This window comes from Pleurodeles waltl, chromosome 8, assembly GCF_031143425.1.
Source record: "Pleurodeles waltl isolate 20211129_DDA chromosome 8, aPleWal1.hap1.20221129, whole genome shotgun sequence".
NCBI lineage: Eukaryota > Metazoa > Chordata > Amphibia > Caudata > Salamandridae > Pleurodeles > Pleurodeles waltl.
This window is the reverse complement of record NC_090447.1, coordinates 1181947934-1181974823: the sequence shown is the minus strand read 5'-3', so window position 1 is coordinate 1181974823 and position 26890 is coordinate 1181947934. Positions and strand designations below refer to the sequence as shown.

Genomic DNA, 26890 nt, shown 5'->3' with positions numbered 1-26890 from the left:
GTGTGTGTATAGTGACAATCAGTACCAGTAATCACATTCAGTTAAATGAAAAGGAAGATGCCTGCCTCATGCTTTCAGTCTCCTGATTCTTGTTGTTTTACTTGTTAGTAAAAGCATATTTTGCGCATATTTCAGGATAGGAAAGACAACCCTTCAAAAATGTGTTTTTATTTCCAAATCTACTTTGAAAACAAACCTAAAACGCCTGATTTCCAGTGTGCCATTTCTTTGTTGTTAAGATGACGTTTTGTGTTTAGTCCACAAGATGGCAGCCTATCTATTTCTGTGTGCAAAAGTCAAAGCCGTTAGGTTGAGTTTGGAATTATTAATCACAAATTCTTGTATTTATGATTACAGCCCTTCTGCTAGCAGAGCGAAGATGAAAGCAGCGCACAGAAAAATGATGATTTTAAATCACCCGGATAAAGGTAATTTTCACAGACGTTGACCGAGTTTAAAAGAGCACGTTTTTAATTACCCGCTTGTAACATTGCATTATCGACTGTTACCTGTAGTCTCCATTTAAAGTTTTGCAGAAAGAGGGCCATTTTCGACAAGCCAACCGCCTCCTAACTGACAAATATATTTATTTCTTATTTTTCATTGGATACCGAAAACGCTACTGTGGAGCCCCACAAAAAAACAAGAATAAAAACATTTTAAAAACATTTACTTTCAAAGTGCATCAATAGGAAACAAGGGAGTAGTAAGAAAATTACCAAAAAAGACACGTGGTTCAACGGCACCAAGCATGCAACGCAAGTGAGCCCCAACCTCCCCAGAAGAACTCCCCATCACTTCTGTCCAAGCATATATCTATCTTCCTTTCACCCTTCATCTACCTGCTCAGATCCACTATTTCACCTTTACATTCTGTCAATTAATTCTTTCATCCATCATTCATTCATTCAGCGTTTCCCCCTTTCACCCACTCGTTGGCCATTCCATCCATCTAGCTATGTGGTCACACATCCAGTATCTGTGCATGCATCCATCCATCCATCCATCATGTCACTTAGCCGTCCAAGAAAGCCTTTCAGCCATCAGTTGTTCCTTTTATATAATCTAATTTGTCCAACCATTATCTATCCATCCTCTTGGATTTTCATTTAATTTGCCATGCATCCTCTCAGAATTACATTTACTAATCCATCCATTCTCTCGGATTTGCATATGCTAATCCATCGATTCACCCTCTCTGATTTGCAGTTACTATGCCATCCACCTATCCACTTCCACTCAGGTTTCCATTTACTCTGCCACCCTTTCACCCACCCATCCATTCTTCCTTTCAGATTTCCATTTACTCTGTCATACTCCCGCCCCCATCCATCCTCTCAGATTTCCATTTACTCTGCCATCCTTTCACCCACCCATTTACACATCATTTCACCGACTCATCCAGCAACCCATCTTCTCACCCATACCTCTTCATCCACCCATCCTTTCACCCATTCATCAATCCTTTCACCCACACGTCAATCCATCCTCTCACACATCCATCCTTTTACCCACTTATCCATCCTCTAATTCATCCATCCTTTCAACCTCACACACCCACCGTCCTTCTTTCTCTCCCTTTTCCAGCATCCCACCTTTCTTTCTTCCTTTTAGTTAATTCTGATCTATTGTCTGCCAAGTATCAGACGAGGCTCATAAAAAACCCACTCCCGCTATAGCTGTTAAAGCGTGGGGGTCGGAATCATTACGTTCCTGATAGGAAAGACAAGGAAGGGAAGAAATAAAAAAGAGGGAAGGATCTTACTGCAAATTTAAGTCGTTAATCATGTAGTTCCTGCTAGGACATAATTTAGTTAGAGTACCTCGAGCAATAGCAGCTTGGTGTTCTATTTCAAAAACTTCATTAAATTCTCTTTACCCTTCAGGAATAGTTTGGCTGTGCATTTTTTCAATGTTTTAATAATAGACGTGCAATAAACATGGCGTACAAAATAATGTCATCGTTATATTAGCAGAATAAAATAGCACATGAATGGAGGCTTATCTTGTACCAAATGTCTTTAACTTAATTTCTAGTATATCGTGATCCAAAACTACTCTAGTTTCAGGAAATTTACAGACCTATTAATTTAATTGAAACTGCTTCCGTAGTAGTCACTGGAGACATGGTTTAATTTAGGGACTGGCGTAATTTACTGTAGTGAAGGTATGGAAAATTACAGTGACATTACGCAAGATTACCCAGAATTGCGTGAGGCGCGTAACTCAGCATTTAGAGTTATTTTCATAATGCAAAATGTACCCTCGCATCTAAAATGGACCGAGTAGGCATTTTGTGCTACGAAAATAGTGCTAAATGCAACTGAACATGAACCGCAGTAGACAGCAGTCGCTCGCCCTTAATTTAAATGTTCCTTTGCTATTGTGGTAGGAATTTTTGTACCTAATAACTCATAGTTAGCTGCTAGATTTCGATTGTCTGCATTTTATTTTTACTATTGGCACCTTACACACGTCTGTAAGAGCAAGACTTTATAAGCAGCCACCATCTTTGTTGCTGGTCTAGTCTTCCTTACTCTTGGGGAGGAGAGTATTCAACCCAGGTGCAGGTGCGACAGTGCCAATGGCGTGCCAAAGACACGTAACAGGCAAGCCCGTATGCTCCCGTCCGTGCACTGACTCCGCAGAGCCCCAGCCATGTAGCTTGTCGCTACGGCAAACCTTCAAGGTCCCATAATGGCAGACTGAGTCACACCAGAAAGCGGGCTAATAGTTACACCGTGACTCCAGGTCACCCTAATGAGAAGATCATTTTATCCGACTCCACTACAGTGCCGGGTTCTATGTGGTCTGCTCAATGCGAGGTCCTTAGTCAAGCACTCAACAGAAATTCATTTGATGTTAGTGAGGGAAAACTGGGATATACCATTTATTACAAAAACCTGGACCAAACATGACTCCATTATTGATCTAGGTCTGACTTGTACCCCGGGATATTTTATCCTCCCTAAGCCGCACACCACTGAGAGAGGTGGGAGAGTAGGAATTATTTTCAAGGACAGTTGGAACTTCGGGTCTTTAACTCTTGATGCATTTACCAGTCTTGAATTTGATAGGTTTCGCCCTGAAGTCTGAAAAAGGCTAATTAGTGTTGGCAAACTTCTGCTATCGACCCCCCGGCCTCCCACTTGCAACCTTTGATAATATGGACCTTGCCCATTCCAACTTGTTCTAGGGGACTTTAATATGTGGGCTGAAGGGGATTCCTCCTCTCCCCCATCAATATTAATTATGTAGCTCCTGTGGTATCCTGTGCGGCTATGTCAGTTGGTGTCCGGCTCCACTCTTTCTAGTGGCCATACTTAAGACCTTATTTTTGCTCCAGAGGGGTAAGTTACTATCAAAGACATTCTCTCTGTATGCTGGTCGGATCATGATTTAATAACTTTCCATCTCCTTGTCAGGGAACTCATTACCGCCAAAACTGCAGCAGTTATTCTGCACATTGGTAGGGTATGGCATAAACTTGGAGTGACCTTCCGCAGTGGGTTGTCTAGCCTGTCTACTACCTTTGACCAAATTAAGTTGGTAGAAGAAAAGTACTAAAATCATAGTCGGAAAAATCCTTGAATTCCTCGATACCAAAATCCCGGTGCAAGTTTTGAAAATGCCCAGTTGAGCCTTTGCTTCCTGATATAGTTACTCTCCAAAGAGGCTGAAACTAGCTTGCAGGCAACTCAAGAGAAAATGGTGAAGCTCCTAAAATGGGGAGGACAAAATACAGCTAAGGTCCTCTCTGAACGAATACAAGAGAGATCAGTAAAACAAAAGCTGACTATTATGCCACTGCCATCCTCGCTGTCCCTAATAATACCAAAAAGGTTTTTGACCCTGAATGTGTGAAAAGGGGCACCACACCATCTCACGTGCTATTAGATAACCTTGCCCAGTTTTTTTGAGGAAGATATTGGTAGCATTCTGGACCACATCAGGGACTCCCCTCAGTTGAAGGGCTCTCCTTCAGCTGCTCCACACTCTAAAGGTAGTCTAATCACCGAGTCCCGCTTCCACCCTCCCTGTATCATATCTGAATCTATAATTCCAGGTGCAGGTTTGATAACTTCAAACCTATCTCAGAAGACTGTTTTCAATCCTTAACCAAATCAATCAATCAGGATTTATAAAGCACGGCTGATCACCCAATAGGGTATTCAGGCATAGATTATCCTGCGCTTGCAGGTCCCAGAGGCTTATTCGAACAGCCAGGTCTTGAGGGCCATTCCAGAAGTAAGGTGATGGGCTGGAGTTGGGTGGGGAGGCTGTTCCAGGTTTTTGCTGTGATGTGAGAGAAGGAGCGTCCTATAATTCTGCTTTGGTAGATGCAGGGAGTTTGGGCAAGTGAAAGGGAGGCAGAGCATAATCTTCTTGACAGTAGGTGGGAGTTCAGGCACTGGTTAATGTACGCAGAACCTTGGTTGTGTATAGCCTTGTGAGCATGGGTGAGCAGCTTAAATTAGTATCTCTTCTATTTAGAGAGCCAGTGGAGTTGCGTCAGGTGGGCTGTGATGTGGGTTCATCAGGGAAGACCAAGGATGAGTCTGGCTGCAGCATTCTGAATGGTCTGAAGTCTCTGTAGGAGGTCTGCGGTAATTCCTACATAGAGGGCATTGCTGTAGTCATGTCAGCTGGTGATGAGGGCCTGTGTCACGATGCGTCTCATGTGTAGGGGTAGCCACTTTGAGATCTTGCATAGCATGCGCAAAATGAGGAAGCAGATGGAGAAGACGGCTTTGATCTGTGATTTCATGGTGAGCGTGTTGTCAATGATTCCGAGGTTTCTAGCATGGTCAGAGGGAGTGGGTGTGGTTCCTAGGTCTGATGGCCACCAAGAGTCATTCATGTGTTGCTGCAATTGCCAAAGATCAATATTTTTGTCTTGTCTGTGTTCAGCTGCAGGCAGTTGTTCTTCATCCAGTCAGTGACGCTTGTCATGCATCTGTGGAAGCTGGTTTTGGTGATGGAGGGGTCATCAGTGAGTGAGAGGATGAGTTGGGTGTCATCTGCGTAGCAAATTATGTTGAGACCATGGGATCTGACGACGTTGGCCAGCGGGGTCATATATGCGTTGAAGAACGTGGGGCTGAGCCCTGGGCGACACCACAGGTGATCTCCTTGGATTCAGAGGTGAAAGGTGGATCCTCTGGCTTCTTCTGGTGAGAAAGGAGGTGATTTATCTGAGCGCGTCCCACAGGATGCCGATGTGCTGGAGTCTTTTAATCAGCATGTGATGGGATACGATGTCGAAGGCTGCCGAAAGGTTGAGGAGGATCAAAGCTGCTTTTTCTCCTCTGCCGAGGATTTGGATGTAGTCGGTGGCTGCGATCAGGGCAGTTTCGGTGCTGTGATTGCTGCGGAAGCCGGATTGGGAGGCCTAGAGTAGCTGGTTCTGCTCCAGGTATTTCATGAATTGCTTGTTGATGATCTTTTCCAATACCTTTGCTGGGAAAGGGAGCGGGGAGATTGTCCGGTAGTTGTTGGGTTTGCTAGGGCCTGCAGAGGGCTTTTTGAGTAGTCGTCTGACTTTGGCGTGTTTCCAGATGTCAGGAAGTGTTGCTGTGGTGATAGAGGTTTTGACCGGTGAGTTCCTGGCCGTTCCTTTGGTTTCTAAGGTTAAAGATGTGTTGCGGGCATGGATCTGTGGGCGCTCACGAGTGGATGGATTTCATGGTGGAGAGGATGTTCCAGGTGGTCAGTGTGGTTCATATCTGTTACTGTGGTGGCGTATCTATCGAGGAAGTCAATAGGTGTGGTTGTGGTTTGGAGTTTCTGTATATGGTTGCGATCTTGTCGTGGAAGAAGTGGGAGAGGTTTTCGCACAGCTCCTGTCTGGGTGTGATGTTGTTTCTTAATGTCTCAGTGTCCTCCGGCTCACTTAATCCTCTGCTGCACACATGGCAGATGAGTCTTTTCCGCTGGTACAGCAGATTTGTAACTAGTCTTGTGGATTTCGGCACAGTACCAGAGACTTGGGAAAAAAAATCATTGTGAACCTCATCTTCAAATAATCCTATTTGGACCCATCGGTGCTTAGTAACTACAGGGCAGTTTCACTGCTACCCTTTCAGGTAAAAATATTGGAACGCTATGTTAGCAAAACACTGTCCCATTAGCTGGAACATCACACCTTGCTAGAGAAAGAGAAGTTTGGGTTCAGACCAGGGTATGAAACTGAGTTGGCCCTACTTGTTGCCATGGATGAGCTTTGGATGCTAGCCGATAGTGGCCAGTCAGTGATCTTAATATTTCTTGATTTATCAGGTGCTTTCAACATGCCATAAAATACTTCTGGACAGATTCACCTCAGTCGGAGTAGGTGAAACAGTACTGAACTGGATGCGACCCTATCTGTTGGAGGGGTGCCAGCCTGTTGCTCTTCCTCTCTTCCGCTCTGCTTTTAGGGAAGTTAAACATGGAGTCCTTCGGGGTCAGCTCTTAGTTCAATTCTGTTTAACATATTATGAGGCCACTAGTGACCCTTATCAAAACCCATAAGAATGGTCAATTATGCTGATGACACTCAGCTGATTCTGTCACTGGTAGCAACCACCACAACTGTATGAATGACATTTACATTCAATGGGGGCAAATCTGAGTTTCTGTGTTTCTCCGTTAACAAAATTCCTTTGAGTCTTCCGCCATCTTTTGGCCATTGTTGCCCAAGGATGAGCCACTACCTTCTGATTTCATCCGTAACTTTCAATAATATACATTTCAATAAGATATATTCAATAAAAAACTGTCTCTGGAATGTCACGTCCACAAATTAGAGGGGTTATGCTTCTAATTTATCCGGGGTTTGTGAAAACTCCTTCCATGCTTCCAGCTACTGCTAAAACCCTTATTGTGCGCACCGTGATCCTGATTATGTTAGAATATTGCAACACTCCTCTTTTAGGAGCTCCAGACTTCCTGATAGGCAGACTATATAGAGTCCAAGCTTCTACGGCTAAACTGACTATGAATAGGCCTAGAAGATTATCGGTATTGGTTGCATTGAAGGAGCTTCACTGGTTACCAGTTAAACAGAAATTAGCCTTCAAATCCTTGTGTATAGTTTTTAAAGCACTTCAGGGTCTGGGCCCAACCTCCTATAAACCAGACTTCCAAGATACTCTCCAGGGAGCTAACTCCTTTCCTCATCTGCCAAGCATATCTGGATTGCCAAATTCAGGAAGATAGGACAGGGTGGGCATTCTTTTAAAGTGGGAGCAGCTCAGCTTTGGAATAAGCTTCCTGCTTCCCTCCGATTCTCAACTAATCTACATTTTAGAAAAGCTTTTAAAGCTGCTCTTTCCTCATTAACTTTCTGTATTTTTCTTAACTTCTATGCACCCAATGCTTGTCCCAGAGAGGCTGATCACGCCATGATATTATTTGGTGATAGTGCACTTTATAAGTATTTTAAATAAATAAAAATAAATAATTATGCCCATGGGTGTAATCGAGTATTTTTAGGTAATTTTGCGTCAAGAGATTAACACACAATTAACAGAATTACTCTGATTACTTAATTGTACTTAAAATTATGCACACGCCTAGTTTAATTTTACTATGCCACTTCGAAAGTGTGAAAGAAGTTAAACATCAGTCAAGATCTCATTGAAGTGATAATATTAAGGTATTTCAGTAATGTAGATGAAGTTTGATTCTCATCCATGACCTCTGAAGACCCTGTAGAGCATTTATTGGCCCAGTGCATCAAGTCACCTGGCTTAGCTTTCCCATGACAAATATAGAAACCTGAAATTGATGCAGTGGTGAAGTTGAAAATTGGACTTAAAAGCAGCACTGTTGTGAAGGGAAGGTCAGTGTTTCTTCTTCCCAGAGAAGGTGTCCAATTTTTAAGTATTTAAAGAAATCATGTTTGTATAGACCAAATTAGCATTGGATTTGGTGTAAAGATGTCAGTGTTTGACCCTGAGTCACATCTGTTAATGTAATACTTTCTTCTTCATCCCATTTTAAAAGTATCGCAGAATGTAGCAAACAAGTCTGGACTACCTTGGGCTATGTTAATTACATTTAGAATTAAAAAGGAATGTGCTCCTATTATGTTAAGCTGGCATACAGGAGACTGCTCTTGACTGGATCATATCCTACCTTCAAAACAGAAAAACATCATCCATACTCCCCCTTTCTCATCCAAAGCGTACCTCACAAAAGCAGAGGTCCCTTAAGGCTCAATCATCTCACCCATGCTTTTCAACATCTACATGAAGTCATTAGCAGCAATGATCAATGAATTTCAGCTCACGTGCTACAACCATACTGATGACATACACATACTCCTTAAACTGTAAAGCCACAAAGACACTGAAAATTCAAAAATCTTCAGTTGCCTCAGAGCCATTGATCAGTGGATGCCTGTTAAAAATGTGGTCTCTAGTATGCAGTCAGTTTGCAACCTGTCCAAGTAGGAACCCTCACTCTAGTCAGGATAAGAGAGATACCCAGCTCAAATAGCCCCTGCTCACCCCTGAGTATCTTGGCACAAGCAGTCAGGCTTATTGCAGAAGCAATGTGTAAAGTATTTGCACATAACACACAGTAATACAATGGAAAAACTACAAAAGGACACCACACGGGTATTTAGAAAAATAGCCAATATTTATCTGTGTAAATCAAGACCAAAAACAAGAAAAATCCAACCTAAAATAATAAAGTTATAAATTTTGCAAGATTTACTTAAAAATACATTTACTTGAAGTCGATAAGTCCATCTGGGGCTATCACGGCTTCGTGAACAACAAATCCAACAGTTCAGGATGGCCGTGGCATCGCAGGCCAGCTATGGTGCCGGGAAGACTAGCAAACATTACCTTGGAAATGCAGGGCGTCATGATCCTAGCGATGAGATCCGGAGTGCGGCATGGCAGGTGTCGGTTCCGGAGGTCAGTGCGGGGGTCGTCCAGTCCTTGAAGTGACACGCGTTGCAGATTGAACTCTGGGCTGATGACGAAGTCCGCAGCGCTGGCGTTGGCGGCGTCTGGGCTGTGGTGCGAAGCAGGACAATAGGAAGTGTGGTACCCAAAGGTCACGGTGCAGGCAGCGGCTCGGTAACGGCGTCCTGCGGCATCAGTGAGACCAGGGCTGCAGTGTGAAGCAGGACGGTGCAGCTTGCGGTGTCCCCAGGTCACGATGCAGGTAGTAGCATTGCTGCTGCTGAAGCGCTGTCATCAGCAGGCCCAAGGCAGAGGGGCAGGTTCCGTGCATCAACCACGGGTCACGGTGCAGACAGCGGCGTTTGTTGATGATGCTGGAGTCGATGGTGCTGGCGTCGGTGTACCGGGGCTGCAGTGCAGGATGGGATGGTGCGTTGTGTACCTCACGAGTGGTCCCTTCAGGCCATGGCTTAGGCGGTGGTGTCAGCGTAGAGCGGTGTCATCGGGAATGCTATGGCTGCGGTATGAGCAAGGCAATGCGAAATGCGGGCCCACAGTTCACAGTGCAAGCGGCGGTTCGGGGATGTCATCAGGAGGCGGTGCGGTGAGACCAGGGTTGCGGTGCGATGTGGGGCACGGCTCCGTGCGATGGCGTCGGGTCACAGTGCAGACAGCAGCGTCGTTGACAGCATTGTGGTGGCTTTTCTTCTGTTGCAGCACAAAACACAGTTCCCTGTGCTGTAGGCAGATGAATCTGAAATCTTCAATATCCCTGAGACTTCCAACAGGATGCAAGCTCTACTTCAAGCCTTTGGAGAAACTTCACTAGCCGGATACACAGCAAAGTCCAGTCCTTGCCCTATTTAAGACAGAAGCAGCAACTGCAGGCCAACCCAGCAAAGCACACACAGCAAAGTGGCAGTACTCCTCCTCCAGCACTGCAGGCCAATCCAGCAAAGCACACACAGCAAAGGGGCAGTACTCATCCTCCAGCTCTTCTCCTTAGCAGAGGTTACTCTTGATCCAGAAGTGTTCTGAAAGTCTGGTGTTTTGGCCCACTACCTATACCCCTTTCTGCCTTTGAAGTAGGCATTGCCCCAGATCCCTTTTGTGTCACTGTCTAGAGGGAATTCACAAGAGCCTAACTGTCAGTCTGCTTGTGTATTCCACGTCTGGGTCGGTCAGAGGCACAGAATGGTTCAAGCAAGAAAATACCCACTTTCTAAAAGTGGCATTTTTTAACTGACAACCTAAAAACCAGCTTTACCAAAAGGTGTATGTTTAAATTGTGAGTTCAGAGACCCCAAACTCTACAGCTCTATCTGTCCCCAATGGGAAACTGCACTTAAAAGATATTTAAAGGCAGTCCCCATGTTAACCTATGAGAGAGATAGGCCTTGCAACAGTGAAAACCAAATTCAGTAGTATTTCACTCTCAGGACAGTACATGCCCTACCTTTAACATACACTGCATCCTGCCCATGGGGCTACCTAGGGCCTACCTTAGGGGTGCCTTACATATAGTAAAAGGGAAGGTTTGGGCCTGGCAAATGGGTACACTTGCCAGGTTGAATTGGCAGTGCAAGACTGCACACACAGACACTGCATGTTTACAGGGCTACTCATGTGGGTGGCACGATCAGTGCTGCAGGCCCACTAATAACATTTGATATACAGGCCCTGGGCACACATAGTGCACTTTACTAGGGACTTGGTATTAAATCAAATATGCCAATCATGGATAAACCAATCACCAATACAATTTACTTAAGGAGCACTTGCACTTTAGCTCTGATCTGCAGTGGTAAAGTGCGCAGAGACAATAAACCAGCAAATGCAAATCCGAAAAATAGGAGAAATAAGGCAAAAGGTTTTGGGCATAACCCTGCAAAAAGTGCCATTTCCAACACAACCCACCCTCCAGCCTAAAGCCAGGGTAGCCCAATCAATTCCTTACTAGATTTCCCTGCTGAGGGCGATAGGACTTGGACAATGATCCACTACTGTCGGGACTCTTGCCAGTTCTACACCTCTCTGACCCCAGGTGGATCCCTCGGTCAACACTCTCAGGGCCTACTGAACTAACCCAAGGGGAACCCTTCTCCTCATCTGAGGACTTCACCTGTGCAGCATCTAACCTTACCTTGCTCACATATGCATCCCAGTAGTCAGACATTACCACCATGGCCAACAATGAGATGGGACCATTTCTATCCATTGGGTCTGACTTCAGTCCCAACCCCAGGGAAAACTCTGACCATAAGGACGACGACCAACAGAGGCCACTGACAGCTGTCAGTGTCAAGATCCAGGCCACAGGCCATCCTAGGGTCTCTAGCCTCTCTGGTTTCGAAAAATGCGGGGCAGAAACCATAGGTGACATGCACCCTTCTTCCACTTGACCTCCAACCAGTCCTGGGGTGGTATCCTGAGTCTAGTTACTCAACTGAGGGTCTGTTCCCTCAGGATGAGCAGAGGAAAGGGGTGGGCTCTCCCTCCTCCTGTCTCTGTTGCTGGGGCCCTGTACCTTCCGTCTTGGAGTGGTACCCACAGGCAACTCAACTGTGAGGACGCCTCTGAGGGCCTCCCTTCCCAGTTCCCCTGTCACCTGGGGCAACTCATTTCCCAGAAGGCAGCCTGTGGGCATCTGGGGACTAACTATGACCCTCCTCTGGGTCACCTCTCCACCCCACTCTAGAGATACAGGGCCATAGGGCGGAAGAAGTCCGGCCCATGGGCTGGTGTCACCCTACACACCTGGCTGGTGGACTGTTCTGGGGAGACAAGCCTTTCCACCATCATGGTATGGCTAGCCCCACTGTCCCTCAGAGCAGTGACTGGGACCCCATTCACTGTTTCCTGGTGGAAGTGATAACTCCCACCCTCAGGGATCATCCACTCACCCTCTGAGTCCACCTCCCAACTACCAAGGGATATCATGGCAAGGTCTATGACCTGCCCCTAGGGACTACCTCCACCTAAGGACACATTGGCCACCGCTGTGGGGGGGGGGACACCAGCAGGGAAGTTTCTTAGGGTAGGCAGAGTCCTCTTGCTTGTGTCCTAACCGGGAACACTCAAAGCTTTGGGGTTGCAAATAGGGTGCCGTGGGCCTCCGTCCACCAGAACCACCCTCCTTCCTGTCAGAAGGGACATGGGACTCTTTTTCTCCCCCTTATCCTGTGACCTGTCTGTGTCTCCCTTGATCTCCCCCACCTTCTTCTGTTGGTGACCCTGCCCACCTTTGGCAAAGTCTCCACCATACACCTTCTTGTGGACCCTGGTACTCGCCCAATGGTCCGCCTCCATAGCAAGCCTCCTGGGGTCAATCAGCTTACTATCAGTCAGGTGCTGGTGCAGATTTGCAAAACATGGACTAGACAAGTGCTCCAGTGCAATTAAATTGTACACCCTCTGAAAATCTGTGACATTACTGACCTTCACCCAACCATCCACTGCCCTGCAACAAGAATCCACGCATTCTAACCATGTCAGTGAATCCGTTTTCTTCATCCCTCTAAACTGATCCCTCTACTTATCAGGAGTGAGCCCATACCTGGTGAGGAGGGCCTCCTTCATGTCCGAATAGGTTAGGTTGTACCCCTTACCCAAAGCTAACAAAGTGTCCCTCCCCTCCTCTGTGAAGTGGTTTAACAATCCTGCTCTCCAATTCTTCTCAGGGACACCATTCATGTGGATGGGTGCCTCATATCCCTGAAACCACCTCTGGATATCATCTCCCTTGTGGTACTCCCTTCCTACATTATTGGGACTGTGTACTATGCTCTCTGAGTGCACTGAGATATTGCTGCCATCATCGCTGCTGGGTCTACTCCTCTGATCCAGCTCCTTTTCTCTGAGCTCATGCTCTAAAAGCATCTTCCTTTCCTATATGGCTCTCTTCCCCCTTTGGTCCCCTATTTTTAACCTCTCCAACTCTATCTGATGTCTCCTAGACTCTTGGAAAACTACTGCTGCCTGGCCCAGGGGGCACCTCCCCTCTAGCAGCTCCTGCATCCTCAGCACATCTTCCCTTAAATTTGGCTCCACGATCTCCCCAGATGGATCCTCAGAATACCACTGGCATTTCTGTCCGCTACCCAGGCCCTCAGCACCTTTTGTAGCTCCTCCTTCTTGTTGAGGCCTCTAACTTGGACTTCGAGGCTTTTGCAAACTGACTTCAGTTCCTTCACGGTGTAGGTTTCCAACCTATACTCAAAAACCAAATCCAGGGATGTAACTGATGATGCTCTTGACTGAGACATGATGTAGTAGGAAGGTCAATGTGAACTCAAGACCAAAAATAGATCAAAGGAAAAATCCCAAACCAAAAACCTGTATGTGGTACGTAGTGGTCGTCGATATGGTAGTAGTGTACACTAATCACTGTAGGTCAAGTGCAAATGCAAGTCCTATCCTCACCGCTGACAACCAGTGTTAGAAATGTGGTCTCTAGAATGCAGTTGCTTGCACCTTAGTCAGGATAAGCGAGAAACCCAGCTCAGATAACCCCAGTTTAACCCCTTGGTATCTTGGCTCAAGCAGTCAGGCTTATCTCAGAAGCAACTTGTAAAGCATTTTCAAATAACACACAGTAATACAGTGAAAACACTACAAAAGGACACCACACCAGTTTTAGAAAAACAGCCAATATTTATCTCTGTAAAACAAGACCAAAACAAGAAAAATCCAACATACAATAATAAAGTTATGAATTTTGCAAGAATTACTTAAAAATGCAGTTCCTTGAAGTCGTTAGCTCCGTCTAGGGCTATCACGGCGTCGTGAATAACAAATCCAACAGTTCAGGCCGGGCGTTGCGTCGCGGGCCAGCTGTGGTGTTGGGAAGACCAGCAAACAGTACCTTGGAAAAGCAGGGCATTGTGATACTCGCGATAGGATCCGGAGTGCAGAGTCGCAGGCATCGGTTCTGGAGGTCGGTGAGGGGGTCGTCGGGCCCTTGAAGGCACACGCTTTGTAGATCGAACTCCGGGCTGATGACGAAGTCAGGAGCGCTGGTGTTGATGGTATCGGGCTGTGATATGAAGCGGGATGATGCAACGTTCAGTACCCACAGGTCATGGTGCAGGCAGCAGCTCAGTGACGGCATCCTGTGGTGTCAGTGACTCCAGGGCTGCGGTGTGAAGTGGGGCAGTGTGACGTGCGGTGTCTCCAGGTCACGGTTAAGGCAGTGGCATTGTTGCTGCTGCAGTGCTGTTGTTGGAAGGCTCAAGGCAGTGGGGCAGGTTCCGTACGGTCCCCACAAGTCACAGTGCAGCCAGGGGCATCTGTTGACGATGCTGGAGTTGATGTTACTGGCGTCGGTGGACCGGGGCTGTGGTGCAGGATGAGACAGTGCATTGTGTACCTCACGAGTGGTCCCTTCAGGCCATGGTTCAGGCTGTGACGGCGGTGTCGGCGTAGAGCGATGTCATCGGGGATGCCAAGGCTGCGGTCTGAGCAAGGCGATGCGGAGTGCAGAGCCCACAGGTCACAGTGCAAGCAGCGGTTCGGGGATGGCATCAAGAGCGGCGTGGTGAGTCCAGGGTTGCGGTGCGATGTGGGGCACGGCTCCTTGCGGCGGTATCAGGTCACGGTGCGGACAGCGGTGTCATTGTTGGCGTCGTGGTGGTTTTTCTTCTGTTGCAGCACAAAACACACAGTTCCCAGTGCTGTAGGCAGATGAATCTTAAGTCTTTGATATCCCTGAGACTTCCCACAGAAGGCAAGCTCTACTTCAAGTCCTTTTAGAAACTTCACAAGCAAGATACACAGCAGAGTCAAGTTTTGCCTTCTCGAAGGCAGAAGCAGCAGCTGCAGGGCAACTCGACAAAGCCCACACATCAAAGAGGCAGTACTCCTCCTCCAGCTCTTCAGCTCTTCTCCTTGACAGAGGTTCCTCCTGATCCTGAAGTGTTCTACAAGTCTGGGGTTGTGGGTCCATTACTTATACCCCTTTCTGCCTTTGTAGGCAAAATTCAAAGGAAAGTCTCTGTTGTTCATAAGATCCTGCCTTGCCCATGGCTGGCCCCAGACACATACACGGGGTTGGAGACTGCATTGTGTGAGGATAGGCACAGCTCTTTCAGGTGTAAGTGTCCGCTCCTCCCTCCCCACTCTCTAGCCCAGGAGACTCATCAGGATATGCAGGCTATACCCCAGCTCCCTTTGTGTCACTGTCTAGAGGGAATTCACAAGAGCCCAACTGTCATTCTGACCCAGACATGGAATACACAAGGAGGCAGAGGCACAGAATGGTTCAAGCAAGAAAATGCCCACTTTCTAAAAGTTACATTTTCAAACTGGAAATCTAAAAACCAGCTTTACCAAAAGGTGTATTTTTAAATTGTGAGTTTGGAGACCTCAAACTCCACATCTCTATCTGCTCCCAACGGGAAACTGAACTTAAAAAATATTTAAAGGCAGTTTCCCATGTGAGAGGTAGGCCTTGCAACTGTGAAAAACGAATTTGGCAGTATTTCACTGTCAGGACATGTAAAACACATCAGTACACATCCTACCGTTAACATACACTGCATCCTGTCCAAGGGGCATGTAGTAAAATGGAAGGTTTGGGCCTGGCAAGTGGGTACACTTGCCAGGTTGAATTGATAGTGCAAGGCTGCACTCACAGACACTGCAGTGGCAGGTCTGAGACAAGTTTACAGGGCTAATCATGTGGGTGGCACAATCATTGCTGCTGGCCCGCTAGTGGAATTTGATTTACAGGCCCTGGGCACACATAGTGTACTTTACTAGGGACTTGTTAGTAAATCAAATATGCCAATCATGGATAAACCAATCACTAATACTATTTACATAGGGAGTACCTGCACCTTAGCACTGATCTGCAGTGGTAAAGTGTGCAGAGACAATAAACCAGCAAAAACAATCAGAAAATCTAGGAGGAAGAAGGTGACAAGTTTGGGGATAACCCTGCAAAAAGGGCCATTTCCAACAATGACATAGAGCCATCTCAAACTTAATGCTTCCAAAACGGGTATACTCACATGTGGTGATTGGAAAAATTGTGACTCCCTCTGCATCTGGCCTGATGATCTGGGACCACCTCCTGAAGTATCTAAGGAAGTAAGAAACCTTGAACTTACCATGGACTCCAAGATACCAATGAATGCCCAAGTGGAAAAATTGACAAGATCAAGTTTCATCACCATTAAAACCTTCCCCCACCTGGGATTGCCACACAAGGTCCAGGCTATTATCTCTCTTGTACTGTCTAAATTTGATTACCCCAGTGGCCTCCACCACGGATCATCTCTATCTGCTATCTGCTATCTCAAGACTACAACGGATTCAAAACTCTGCTGCCAGACAAATCCTGCAGGTAAATCCACAAGCCCACATCTCTCCTGTCTTGAAGGCCCTACATTGCTTACTGGTTGCCAGAAGACCCACCTTCAAGCTGCTTTGGATCTTCTACAAAGCAATACATGGACCAGGAACGCTTTTCATCAGGAATAAAATCACCAAATACATTCAGCAAAGGAACCTCCACTCAAGATTGCCACCTTGTCTCAAAACCCCACCATTCAAGAAAAATACAATAGGTGGTACATCTTTCTCTGTTCAAGCATCCAAACTATGGAATTCATTACCCCCAAATATAAATTCCACAGACAACTGTTCACGAGTTGGCTCATTACTACCTAACCACCATACTCAAACAGCAATGTACAGCATATCCCTGTATATGTAAACATTTATAATTTGTTTATATGTACATATCAAGACATGTCTTTTTTGTACAAATATTTGTAATAACAGTTTTTTTCTTAAAGTATATTAAAATATATATACACTCTTCAGGCCTGCTTAACAAAAAATATATTACAGGTCTTGATTCCAATAAGAGTTTTGAACACGACTACAGCCCGAACCGCTGGACAGAATTACACCAAATATGGAAGAAAGGCAGTACGCAGATTACACAGCTTGTTGTTTGGTGTAAATCCGTTCAGAAGGTTAAAATTAAAGGCTATCCAAATTTGTAGATCTAGGTCTGCGGATCCTCCCTGACAACTTCGGAATAATAACAAGCTTATGCAGGGAAATGCAAAGTTCCGACTTTCTGCTGACCATGAAGTGTTGGCTGCCATCCTGGGACTCTCCTTCAGTCGAGTCCCAGAAAAAAAGGGAAAAAAAAGAAAAGGGGCCAGGGTATGGACATCATAACCCCTTAGCTCTGATGTAGAGGTACCCCCTTAGGGCAAAAAAGCACTTAAAAAAAATATATTTCTGCAAAGTCCTGCCACCATTGCAAATTCACTGCAAATTGTTTTTTTAAAAAGACAAGCGCAGTCTCCTGCACTTGTTTTACTAAAGCCCCCAGGTGAGCTAGGTCCCAGCGGCATGTAAAAAATAAAGGAGGCAGCGCACGGGCCCGCCTTCTGGGCTTATTTATACCCCAGGAACCACCACCTCCCCGGGGCTTCATTTCATTAGTATGCGGGGGGAGGGCGTGCAGCCCCCTCCCCTCACAGCCCCAGGGACCGCCACCTCCCTGGGGCTGAAAAAAGTTAAAGGGAGACCGTTGCGGGCCCCGGGGACCACCACCTCCCTGGGGCAAATTTCAAATATTGTTGGAGGGAGGGCCGCGCAGCCCCCCCTTGTGGTGCCAATAATGGCCCTGGGGGCGGCCACCCTCAGGTCGGCTCATACTATGTCCACGGGTGCCCACCCTGGGACATAGCTGTTGGCTGACACTTGGTGGGAGCAGTGAAAGCCACCTCCAAGTCACAGCAAACACAACTCCACTCCCAGCAAGCGAGAGCTGTCAAACAGATTTTGCTTGCTGGAAGTGGCTGTTTCCTCTTTTTTGTGCAGGGAAACAGAGGAACCAATTGTTCTCTCAGTTAGGGAGCTGCATGTTTAGCAGCAACTTTCCTGTGACTCATCCTGTGGTCCCCAACCATTTTCACTGGGTGCCTTGGGGGGTACCCAGGTGACATGGCCAAGCCCCAGGGGAAGGGAATGGGATTGTAGTGGACCCCAGGGGATGTGGTCCCCGGGGCTGAAATTAGCCAGGGGAGGGGAGCCGCACAGGCCCCATCCCAGAAACATATTTGTAAGACCGTGCCCTGGGGAGGAGGGGTGTATTAACATATTCATAAATCATTGCATAGTTTCTATATAAGTTGGTTGATTAGATGTTTGAGTCTCTGTTTTATTTATCTGTCACAATAGGTAAATACTAGCTTAACTATTTATCTACAAGCATTTCAATACTAAGCAAAAGAAAAAAATGAGTTATAAAATACACAAATAAATTACCTTGAAATACTTCAACACTTAAGTCTGTGTTTATTCAATACAATTTTAAATCTCAATACATTTGTATATATATATATGTTCGATGGCATGTGTAGCTGCAGATACACATGCTGTGCACATCCCGCCATCTAGTGTTGGCCTCAGAGTGTTACAAGTTGTTTTTTCTTTGAAGAAGTCTTTTCGAGTCACGAGATCGAGGGACTCCTCCCCTTTCGCCTCCATTGCGCATGGGCGTCAACTCCATCTTAGGTTGTTTTCTTTCCGCCATCGGGTTCGGACGTGTTCCTCTTCGCTCCGTGTTTCGGTTCGGAAAGTTAGTTAAATCTCAGAAAATTCAACAGTATTGTTTGCGTTCGGTATCGGGTTAGTTAACGCAGATCGACACAGAATTTTGAAGAGCTCCGGTGGCCCTTCGGGGTTTCGATTCCCCGACGGGGACTGGCCGGCCCGACCACGTGCGTCTTCCAAGCTAATGGAACGGACCCCATTCCGCTTCTGCCCCGAATGCCACAACAAGTATCCTTACACAGATCAGCACCTGGTCTGTAATTTGTGTTTGTCTCCTGAACACAAAGAGGATACCTGCGAGGCCTGTTGAGCGTTTCGGTCGAGGAAAACGCTAAGAGACCGGAGAGCAAGAAGACTCCAAATGGCGTCGGCGCCGTCAGGACACCAAGTCTTGGAGGAAGAAGAAACCTTCTCCATCGCAGACTCGGACGAGGTCGAAACTGAACAGACGCCGAAAACCGTGAGTAAGACGCCCCTGCCCAAGACTCACGGAAAATTCATGAAAGCCCAGGGGACACCACCGCCAACAGGCCATGGCTTAACCCGAAAATTAGGTGACCGGCCATCGCACCGAAAAAGGGCACACATGTGTCGAAGTCATCCGACTCCGGTCGAGATACCGGCACAGAACAGACACGACCCCGAGACACCGGGTCAGAGCAATCTCGACATCGAGAGAGCGGCACCGAAACAAGTCGGCACCGAGATATCTGAACACCGAAAGGCAAAAAAGTGTCTTCGGAGCCGAAAAAGATGGTCGAAAAGGTTTTGATACCGAAACATCCGGCCTCGGAGCCGAAACCAAGTTCCTACACCGAGGAACAGGGCCTGTCCTCACAGATGCAAGGACACAGATTCGGACAGGAGCTAGAGGCAGGGGAGCCAGATTACACTCAAAGAAGGCTCCACATTCAGAAGGAGACAGGAAAAATCAGTACTCTCCCTCCAATCAGAATTAAAAGGAAACTTGCCTTCCAAGAGAAAGACAAGCAACCCCAAGCAAAGGTTGCAAAACAAATAACTCCGCCACCATCACCACAGCGCTCACCACAGCCATCACCGGTAGCCAATCCACCAATGATGCAGTCTCCAACTCATACAGGAATGAGTCAAGATGATCCTGACGCATGGGATCTTTATGATGCACCAGTATCAGATAACAGTCCCGACTGTTATCCAGCGAGACCATCACCACCTGAGGACAGTACTGCCTACACACAGGTGGTGTCAAGAGCAGCCGCGTTTCATAATGTCACCCTGCACGCAGAACCAATTGATGATGACTTTTTGTTTAATACTCTGTCGTCCACACATAGCCAGTACCAGAGTCTCCCTATGTTACCGGGAATGCTGAAACACTCAAAGCAAGTGTTTCAAGAGCCTGTGAAAGGCAGGGCCATCACTCCAAGGGTGGAGAAAAAGTACAAACCTCCACCTACAGACCCTGTGTACATCACGCAGCAATTGACACTGGACTCAGTGGTAGTAGGGACAGCTCGCAAAAGGACGAACTCACACACCTCGGGAGATGCACCACCACCCGACAAGGAAAGTCGCAAGTTCGACGCAGCGGGGAAAAGGGGAAAAGGGTTGCGGCACAAGCAGCCAACCAATGGCGCATTGCAAATTCACAGGCCTTGCTGGCTAGATATGATGGAGCTCATTGGGACGAAATGCAACATTTCATAGAACATCTACCCAAAGAGTTCCAAAAAAGGGCACAACAAGTGGTGGAAGAAGGCCAAAGTATCTCTAACAACCAGATATGGTCGGCAATGGATGCAGCAGACACAGCTGCAAGGACTGTAAATACAGCGGTCACCATACGGAGACACGCATGGCTGCGCACCTCCGGATTCAAGCCGGAAATTCAACAAGCGGTGCTTAATATGCCTTTTAACGGACAGCAGTTGTTTGGGCCGGAAGTGGACATTGCTATCGAGAAACTTAAAAAGGACACAGATACGGCCAAAGCCATGGGCGCACTCTACTCCCCACAGAGCGGAGGCACATTTCGGAAAAAACACACTGAACCCTCAGTCTCATAAACAAGACCCACATACCAGAGCCAGTTTCAGAGGGGAAGTTTTTGTGGACAATACAGGGGTGGACAGTTCCCTAAAACTAGGTGAAAGTTCCAAGGTCCCAAAACCCCTCAAAATAAACAGTGACTTCAGTGTCACAAATCCCCAACACAACACCAGTGGGGGGGAGACTAACAGATTTTTACAGGAAATGGGAGGAGATAACAACAGACATGTGGGTCCTAGCCATTATCCAACATGGTTATTGCATAGAATTCCTAGAATTCCCTCCAAATGTCCCACCGAAAACACACAATATGTCCAAACAACACATGGATCTATTACAACTAGAGGTCCAAGCATTGTTGCAAAAGGATGCAATAGAACTAGTACCAAATCATCAGAAAGGAACAGGGGTTTACTCCCTGTACTTTCTCATACCCAAAAAAGACAAAACTCTAAGACCCATTTTAGATCTCAGAACACTAAACCTTTACATCAAATCAGATCACTTTCACATGGTAACACTTCAGGACGTAATTCCCTTACTCAAACAACAAGACTACATGACAACATTAGACCTCAAGGATGCGTATTTCCATATACCCATACATCCTTCACACAGAAAATACTTAAGATTTGTAATCCAAGAGGTACATTACCAGTTCAAAGTGTTGCCATTCGGAATAACAACAGCGCCAAGAGTCTTTACAAAATGCCTTGCCGTAGTGGCAGCTCATTTCAGAAGACAGCAAATACATGTGTTCCCATATCTAGATGACTGGTTAATCAAAACCAATACGCAAGAACGGTGCTCACAACACACAAAATATGTTATAGAAACCCTTCACGAGTTAGGGTTCTCACTCAACTACCAGAAATCACACCTACAACCGTGTCCAATACAACAGTATCTGGGAGCAACAATCAACACAAGAAAGGGGATTGCCACTCCAAGTCCACAAAGGGTACAGGCATTCCAAAACGTAATACAGACCATGCACCCAAAACAAAGGTTCCAGGTAAAATTTGTAATGAAACTGCTAGGCATGATGTCCTCATGCATAGCCATTGTCCCAAACGCAAGACTAAACATGCGGCCCTTACAACAGAGCCTAGCATCACAATGGTCACAAGCACAGGGTCAACTTCAAGATCTAGTGTTGATAGACCGCCAAACACACACCTCGCTTCAATGGTGGAATACTATAAATTTAAACCAAGGGTGGCCTTTCCAAGACCCAGTGCCTCAATACGTGATCACAACAGATGCCTCCATGGTAGGGTGGGGAGCACACCTCAACCAACACAGCATCCAGGGACAATGGGACACTCAACAGAGACAACTTCATATCAATCACTTAGAACTACTAGCAGTATTTCTAGCATTGAAAGCATTTCATCCGCTAATAACCCACAAACACATTCTTGTCAAAACAGACAACATGACAACAATGTATTATCTGAACAAACCAGGAGGGACACACTCAACACAATTGTCTCTTAGCTCAAAAGATATGGCATTGGGCGATTCATAACCACATTCGCCTAATAGCGCAGTTCATACCAGGAATCCAAAACCAGTTAGCCGACAATCTCTCTCGGGATCACCAACAGATCCACGAATGGAAAATTCATCCCCAGATGCTACTAACTTACTTCCAAAGGTGGGTCACACCGCAAATAGACCTATTTGCCACAAAAGAAAACGCAAAATGCCAAAACTTCGCATCCAGGTACCCACAAGCTCAATCTCAAGCAATGTGTTATGGATGAGTTGGTCAGGGATATTTGCATACGCTTTTCCCCCTCTCCCACTCCTTCCGTATCTAGTAAACAAATTGAGTCAAAACAAACTCAAACTAATATTGATAGCACCAACTTGGGCACGACAACCATGGTACACTACACTACTAGACCTATCAGTAGTACCTCATATCAAACTGCCAAACAGACCAGATCTGTTAACTCAATACAAACAACAGATCAGACGCCCGAATCCAGCATTGCTCAAACTAGCAATTTGGCTCCTGAAATCTTAGAATTCGGACATCTAGACCTTACACAAGAATGCATGGACATCATAAAACAGGCTAGGAAACCAACCACAAGACATTGCTATGCAAATAAGTGGAAACAATTTGTTTATTACTGCCATAATAATCACATTCAACCTTTACACGCATCTGCGAAAAACATTGTAAGCTATCTACTACACTTACAAAAGTCTAAGTTAGCTTTTTCATCCATTAAAATACATTTGACCGCAATTTCTGCGTATTTGCAAATTACGCATTCAACTTCATTATTCAGAATCCCAGTTATAAAAGCATTTATGGAGGGTCTGAAAAGGATTATTCCACCAAGAACACCACCAGTTCCTTCGTGGAACCTCAACATCGTATTAACACGACTCATGGGTCCACCATTTGAACCCACGCATTCATGTGAAATACAGTACTTAACATGGAAAGTAGCGTTTCTAATTGCTATCACATCTCTCAGAAGAGTAAGTGAGATACAAGCCTTTACTATACAAGAACCCTTTATACAAATACACAAACATAAAGTAGTTCTACGCACAAATCCTAAATTCTTACCTAAGGTCATATCACCGATCCACTTAAATCAAACAGTGGAACTCCCAGTGTTCTTTCCAGAACCAGACTCTGTAACTGAAAGAGCATTACATACATTAGACATCAAAAGGGCACTAATGTACTACATCGATAGAACCAAACAAATTCGCAAAACAAAACAATTGTTTGTTGCTTTCCAAAAACCTCATACAGGGAATCCAAAAGACAACTGCCTATTACACCAATGACTGAAATATGTAAGGCAGCCACATGGTCTACGCCTCATACATTTACCAAGCATTACTGCGTGGTTGTGTTAACAACACAGCAAGCCACAGTAGGACAAGCAGTATTAAGAACATTATTTCAAACAACTTCAACTCCTACAGGCTAAACCACCTCTTTTGGGGAGATAACTGCTTACTAGTCTATGCACAGCATGTGTATCTGCAGCTACACATGCCATCGAACGGAAAATGGCACTTACCCAGTGTACATCTGTTCGTGGCATGAGACGCTGCAGATTTACATGCGCCCTCCCACCTCCCCGGGAGCCTGTAGCCGTTCTGAGTTGCCAAGAAACTTAAACTTGTACATTTGTAAATTGTTATATCACTTTTAGTCACATTTTGTACATACATACTTACTCCATTGCATGGGCACTATTACTATATACACAACTCCTACCTCACCCTCTGCGGGGAAAACAATCTAAGATGGAGTCGACGCCCATGCGCAATGGAGCCGAAAGGGGAGGAGTCCCTCGATCTCGTGACTCGAAAAGACTTCTTCGAAGAAAAACAACTTGTAACACTCCGAGCCCAACACTAGATGGCGGTATGTGCAAGGCATGTGAATCTGCAGCGTCTCATGCCATGAACAGATGTACACTGGGTAAGTGACATTTTCCATTCTTTTCTAAGTAATCATGTATCTATATATTTATTACTTTAGCCCTACTGTACAAGAATAATAAAATCACTCTCTCCAATGTACTACTCTGTCTCACCCTACACCTATCTCAGTCTTTCCTCTATCTACACTCTCTGACTCATCTCAAATCTCATTCTACTACTAGTGTTCTCCAAAATAATATTCCCTAGGCTCTTCTGTCTTCTATCCCTTCTGGTTCTCCCAAACGTTAGTTCATTACCATGATCTCCCAAACAACTCTTCTAAATTCTCCCTCATATATTTCTCCTTTGACTCATCCCAAACCTCATTTTACTACTATGATCTCCCTTAATCCCTTTCTACAGACTTTTCCCTCCATCTCTCCTTTACTCATCCCAAACCACATCTTACTACTATAATCTCTCAATCAGCACTTTCCAGTTTCTTTCCTCTTCTATCCCTCCATTATTCTATTCAATCCAGCTAGCAGACTCAAATGTCTACCGCCCAATTTAACTCATATTTCCATATATTGATACACCACTAATCCTTTTGGGTTCCAGAGTAGTGTGCTACTCGCCAAAAAGCACTTTGACGCCTCCTCAGGGGTAGTAAGTGCTATATAAATACACTTACAATTAAATCTTACCCAGATTGCCTGGTGTTTTAAATCTAGTTTTCTTTAAAAGTTACAAAGTACAAATTCACATACTGTATCTCTGCTATTGATTTAAAACCGTGATGCATTTTTTGAAGTAGAAGTTTCTAGAGATTTCCATTTGAAGTGCTTGAAGTTTCCTGACTTCCCTTCCCTGCCTTTGAGCTGGCTGTATAAGCAATGGAGGGGCCAAGTCCTTTCTGTGAAGGCTTAGCACAGCCTATACAGTTGCAAGTGGGGCTGTGCCCAGCTCTGCCTCCCATTTTGCCAGTTAAAGGCCAATCCAGACACACCTAATCGCTCAATTGTGTGGCTGTCTGGGAGGAATAAAGAAAGTCCAACTGCCAACTACAAAGTGGCATTTTCAGAATTGTAACTTAAACCCTGGCTTTACCATTAAAGAGGATTTTTAATTACAATTATTTATACACCAAACCTAAAATGCTTACCTGTTCCCAGTAAAAAGTAGCACTTATTAAATGTAATAAGGCAACCAGACATTATCCTATAGGAGAGGTAGGCCTCACAGTAGTGAAAAACAAATGTATGAGTTTTTCACTACAAGGACCAGGACTTGTAAAAGTACAGGTCCAACCTTATAATTACAGCACACCCTGCCCTATGGTCTACCTAGGGCCTACCTTAGGGATGACTTATATGCAATAAAAGAGGAGTTTAAGCCTTGTCAAGGGGCTTATATTGACAAGTCAGATTAGCAGTATAAACCTGCATTCAGGTTTCAGTGGCAGCCCTGGGACATGTTTTAAGGGGCTACGTAAGTGGGTGACACAATAAGTGCTACAGGTGCACTAGCATTATTTGTTATAAGCTCTGGGTATATGCATACCACTCTACAAGGGACTTATAAGTAAATTAAATATGCCAATCAGATGTAAGTCAATTTTACCATGTTTAAGAGGGAAGAGCACAAACACTTTGCCACTGGTTAGCAGTGGTAAAGTTCACACAGCCCCAAAGCCAATAAAAACAAATTCCAACAAAAAGTTGAGGGCAAAGGCAAAATGTTTGGGAGAAGACCACCTTAAGGCTGGCAGGTCTAACAGACATCATGTGGACGCTACCAGGCAACACTATTCCCCTGTCTTCCTTCACGCTCGGTCACAGAAGACAAGCGAAGGGTTCCATCTCCATTTCATAAAGCAACGGTGATAGGGGCATCCCTGACACATTCTTCTTTGAATTATCACTGGTTTCCAACCTTGACTTTTGCGGCTGCTTCTATCAGGTACACACATTTAATAAAAGTGTTACCATAGCCCATCCTCTGCAGTGCATAGAATAGAAATGGCCACACTAAAGAGTTGAAGACCTTTTCCATGTTTAAAGTGGCCACCACTGATTGCCGGTATGTAGAGGAGCCCTGTCCAAAAGCATAAACAGCCTTTGCAAATTCAAGTGGTTGCTGGGACAAAACCACAGTTTGTATTCGATACCTAGCAAGTCTTAACACTGTTTGCTAAGAGTTTCTCTAAAATGTTGCACTCGATATTTAGCAGAGATAAATGTCTATTAAGATCTAATGTCTAATGAGTTCCTATAGCTATCGTCACCTCACTGACAGAGGCAGGCAGAACGCCCCCTGTGCACTGCGTGTTTATACATTTTCAGTAATTTTGGCACCACTTCCTCTACATAAGTCGCATGGAACTCCCTTGGGAGACCATCCTGTTGTTGGGTCTTCCCACTAGCAGTTGTTCTATGGCAGTCTTAGTTTCCTCCGTGGGTATGGATTATGGGTTCAACTAGCGCTAATCTCTGTTCCATGATTGCTTTGACATGTTCACTCAGTCCAGGTAGTGTTCTAGATCAGTTAAAACCAGCTACCCCAAGATGAGTACAGTCAAAGCATTGCTAAAATAAAGCAATGTCAGAGTGTATCAATTCCATTTCCTTGAACACACCTGAGATGTTTTCTTACATCGATTTGAACGATACACCAATGACTGAACTCTGTTTCATGATTGCATTCAAGGTGACTTTTCATCTCTTAGTGGATGATGTATTGTGGTACAATTGACCCCCTTATAGTGCCTCAGAAAACACCATTGAATGGACTATTTAGAGGAGAACATAGATGTTCAAAAAAGGAGGCCTCCAAACGTTTGTTTTCAGGGTTTATATCATAGCAAAGAGGACCGGTAGTATGATAATTCTGGTTAGTAGATACACAGCAGCCTAGCCTTCAGATGGTACACAGTAGCTCTGCAATTCTGGTTGCAGCAACTTTGCAAT

The 26890-nt window shown here is 45.5% G+C and overlaps 1 protein-coding gene across 1 annotated transcript in view; it reads left to right on the top strand.

Annotated features, from left to right (window-relative positions):
- Positions 1-26890, top strand: part of DNAJC15 (DnaJ heat shock protein family (Hsp40) member C15) — a 158271-nt gene that overhangs the window by 113067 nt on the left and 18314 nt on the right. Inside the window, exon 5 of the mRNA XM_069205420.1 lies at positions 358-428. Coding sequence (XP_069061521.1) covers positions 358-428 — 71 coding nt within the window. The remainder of the gene's footprint in view (positions 1-357; positions 429-26890) is intronic.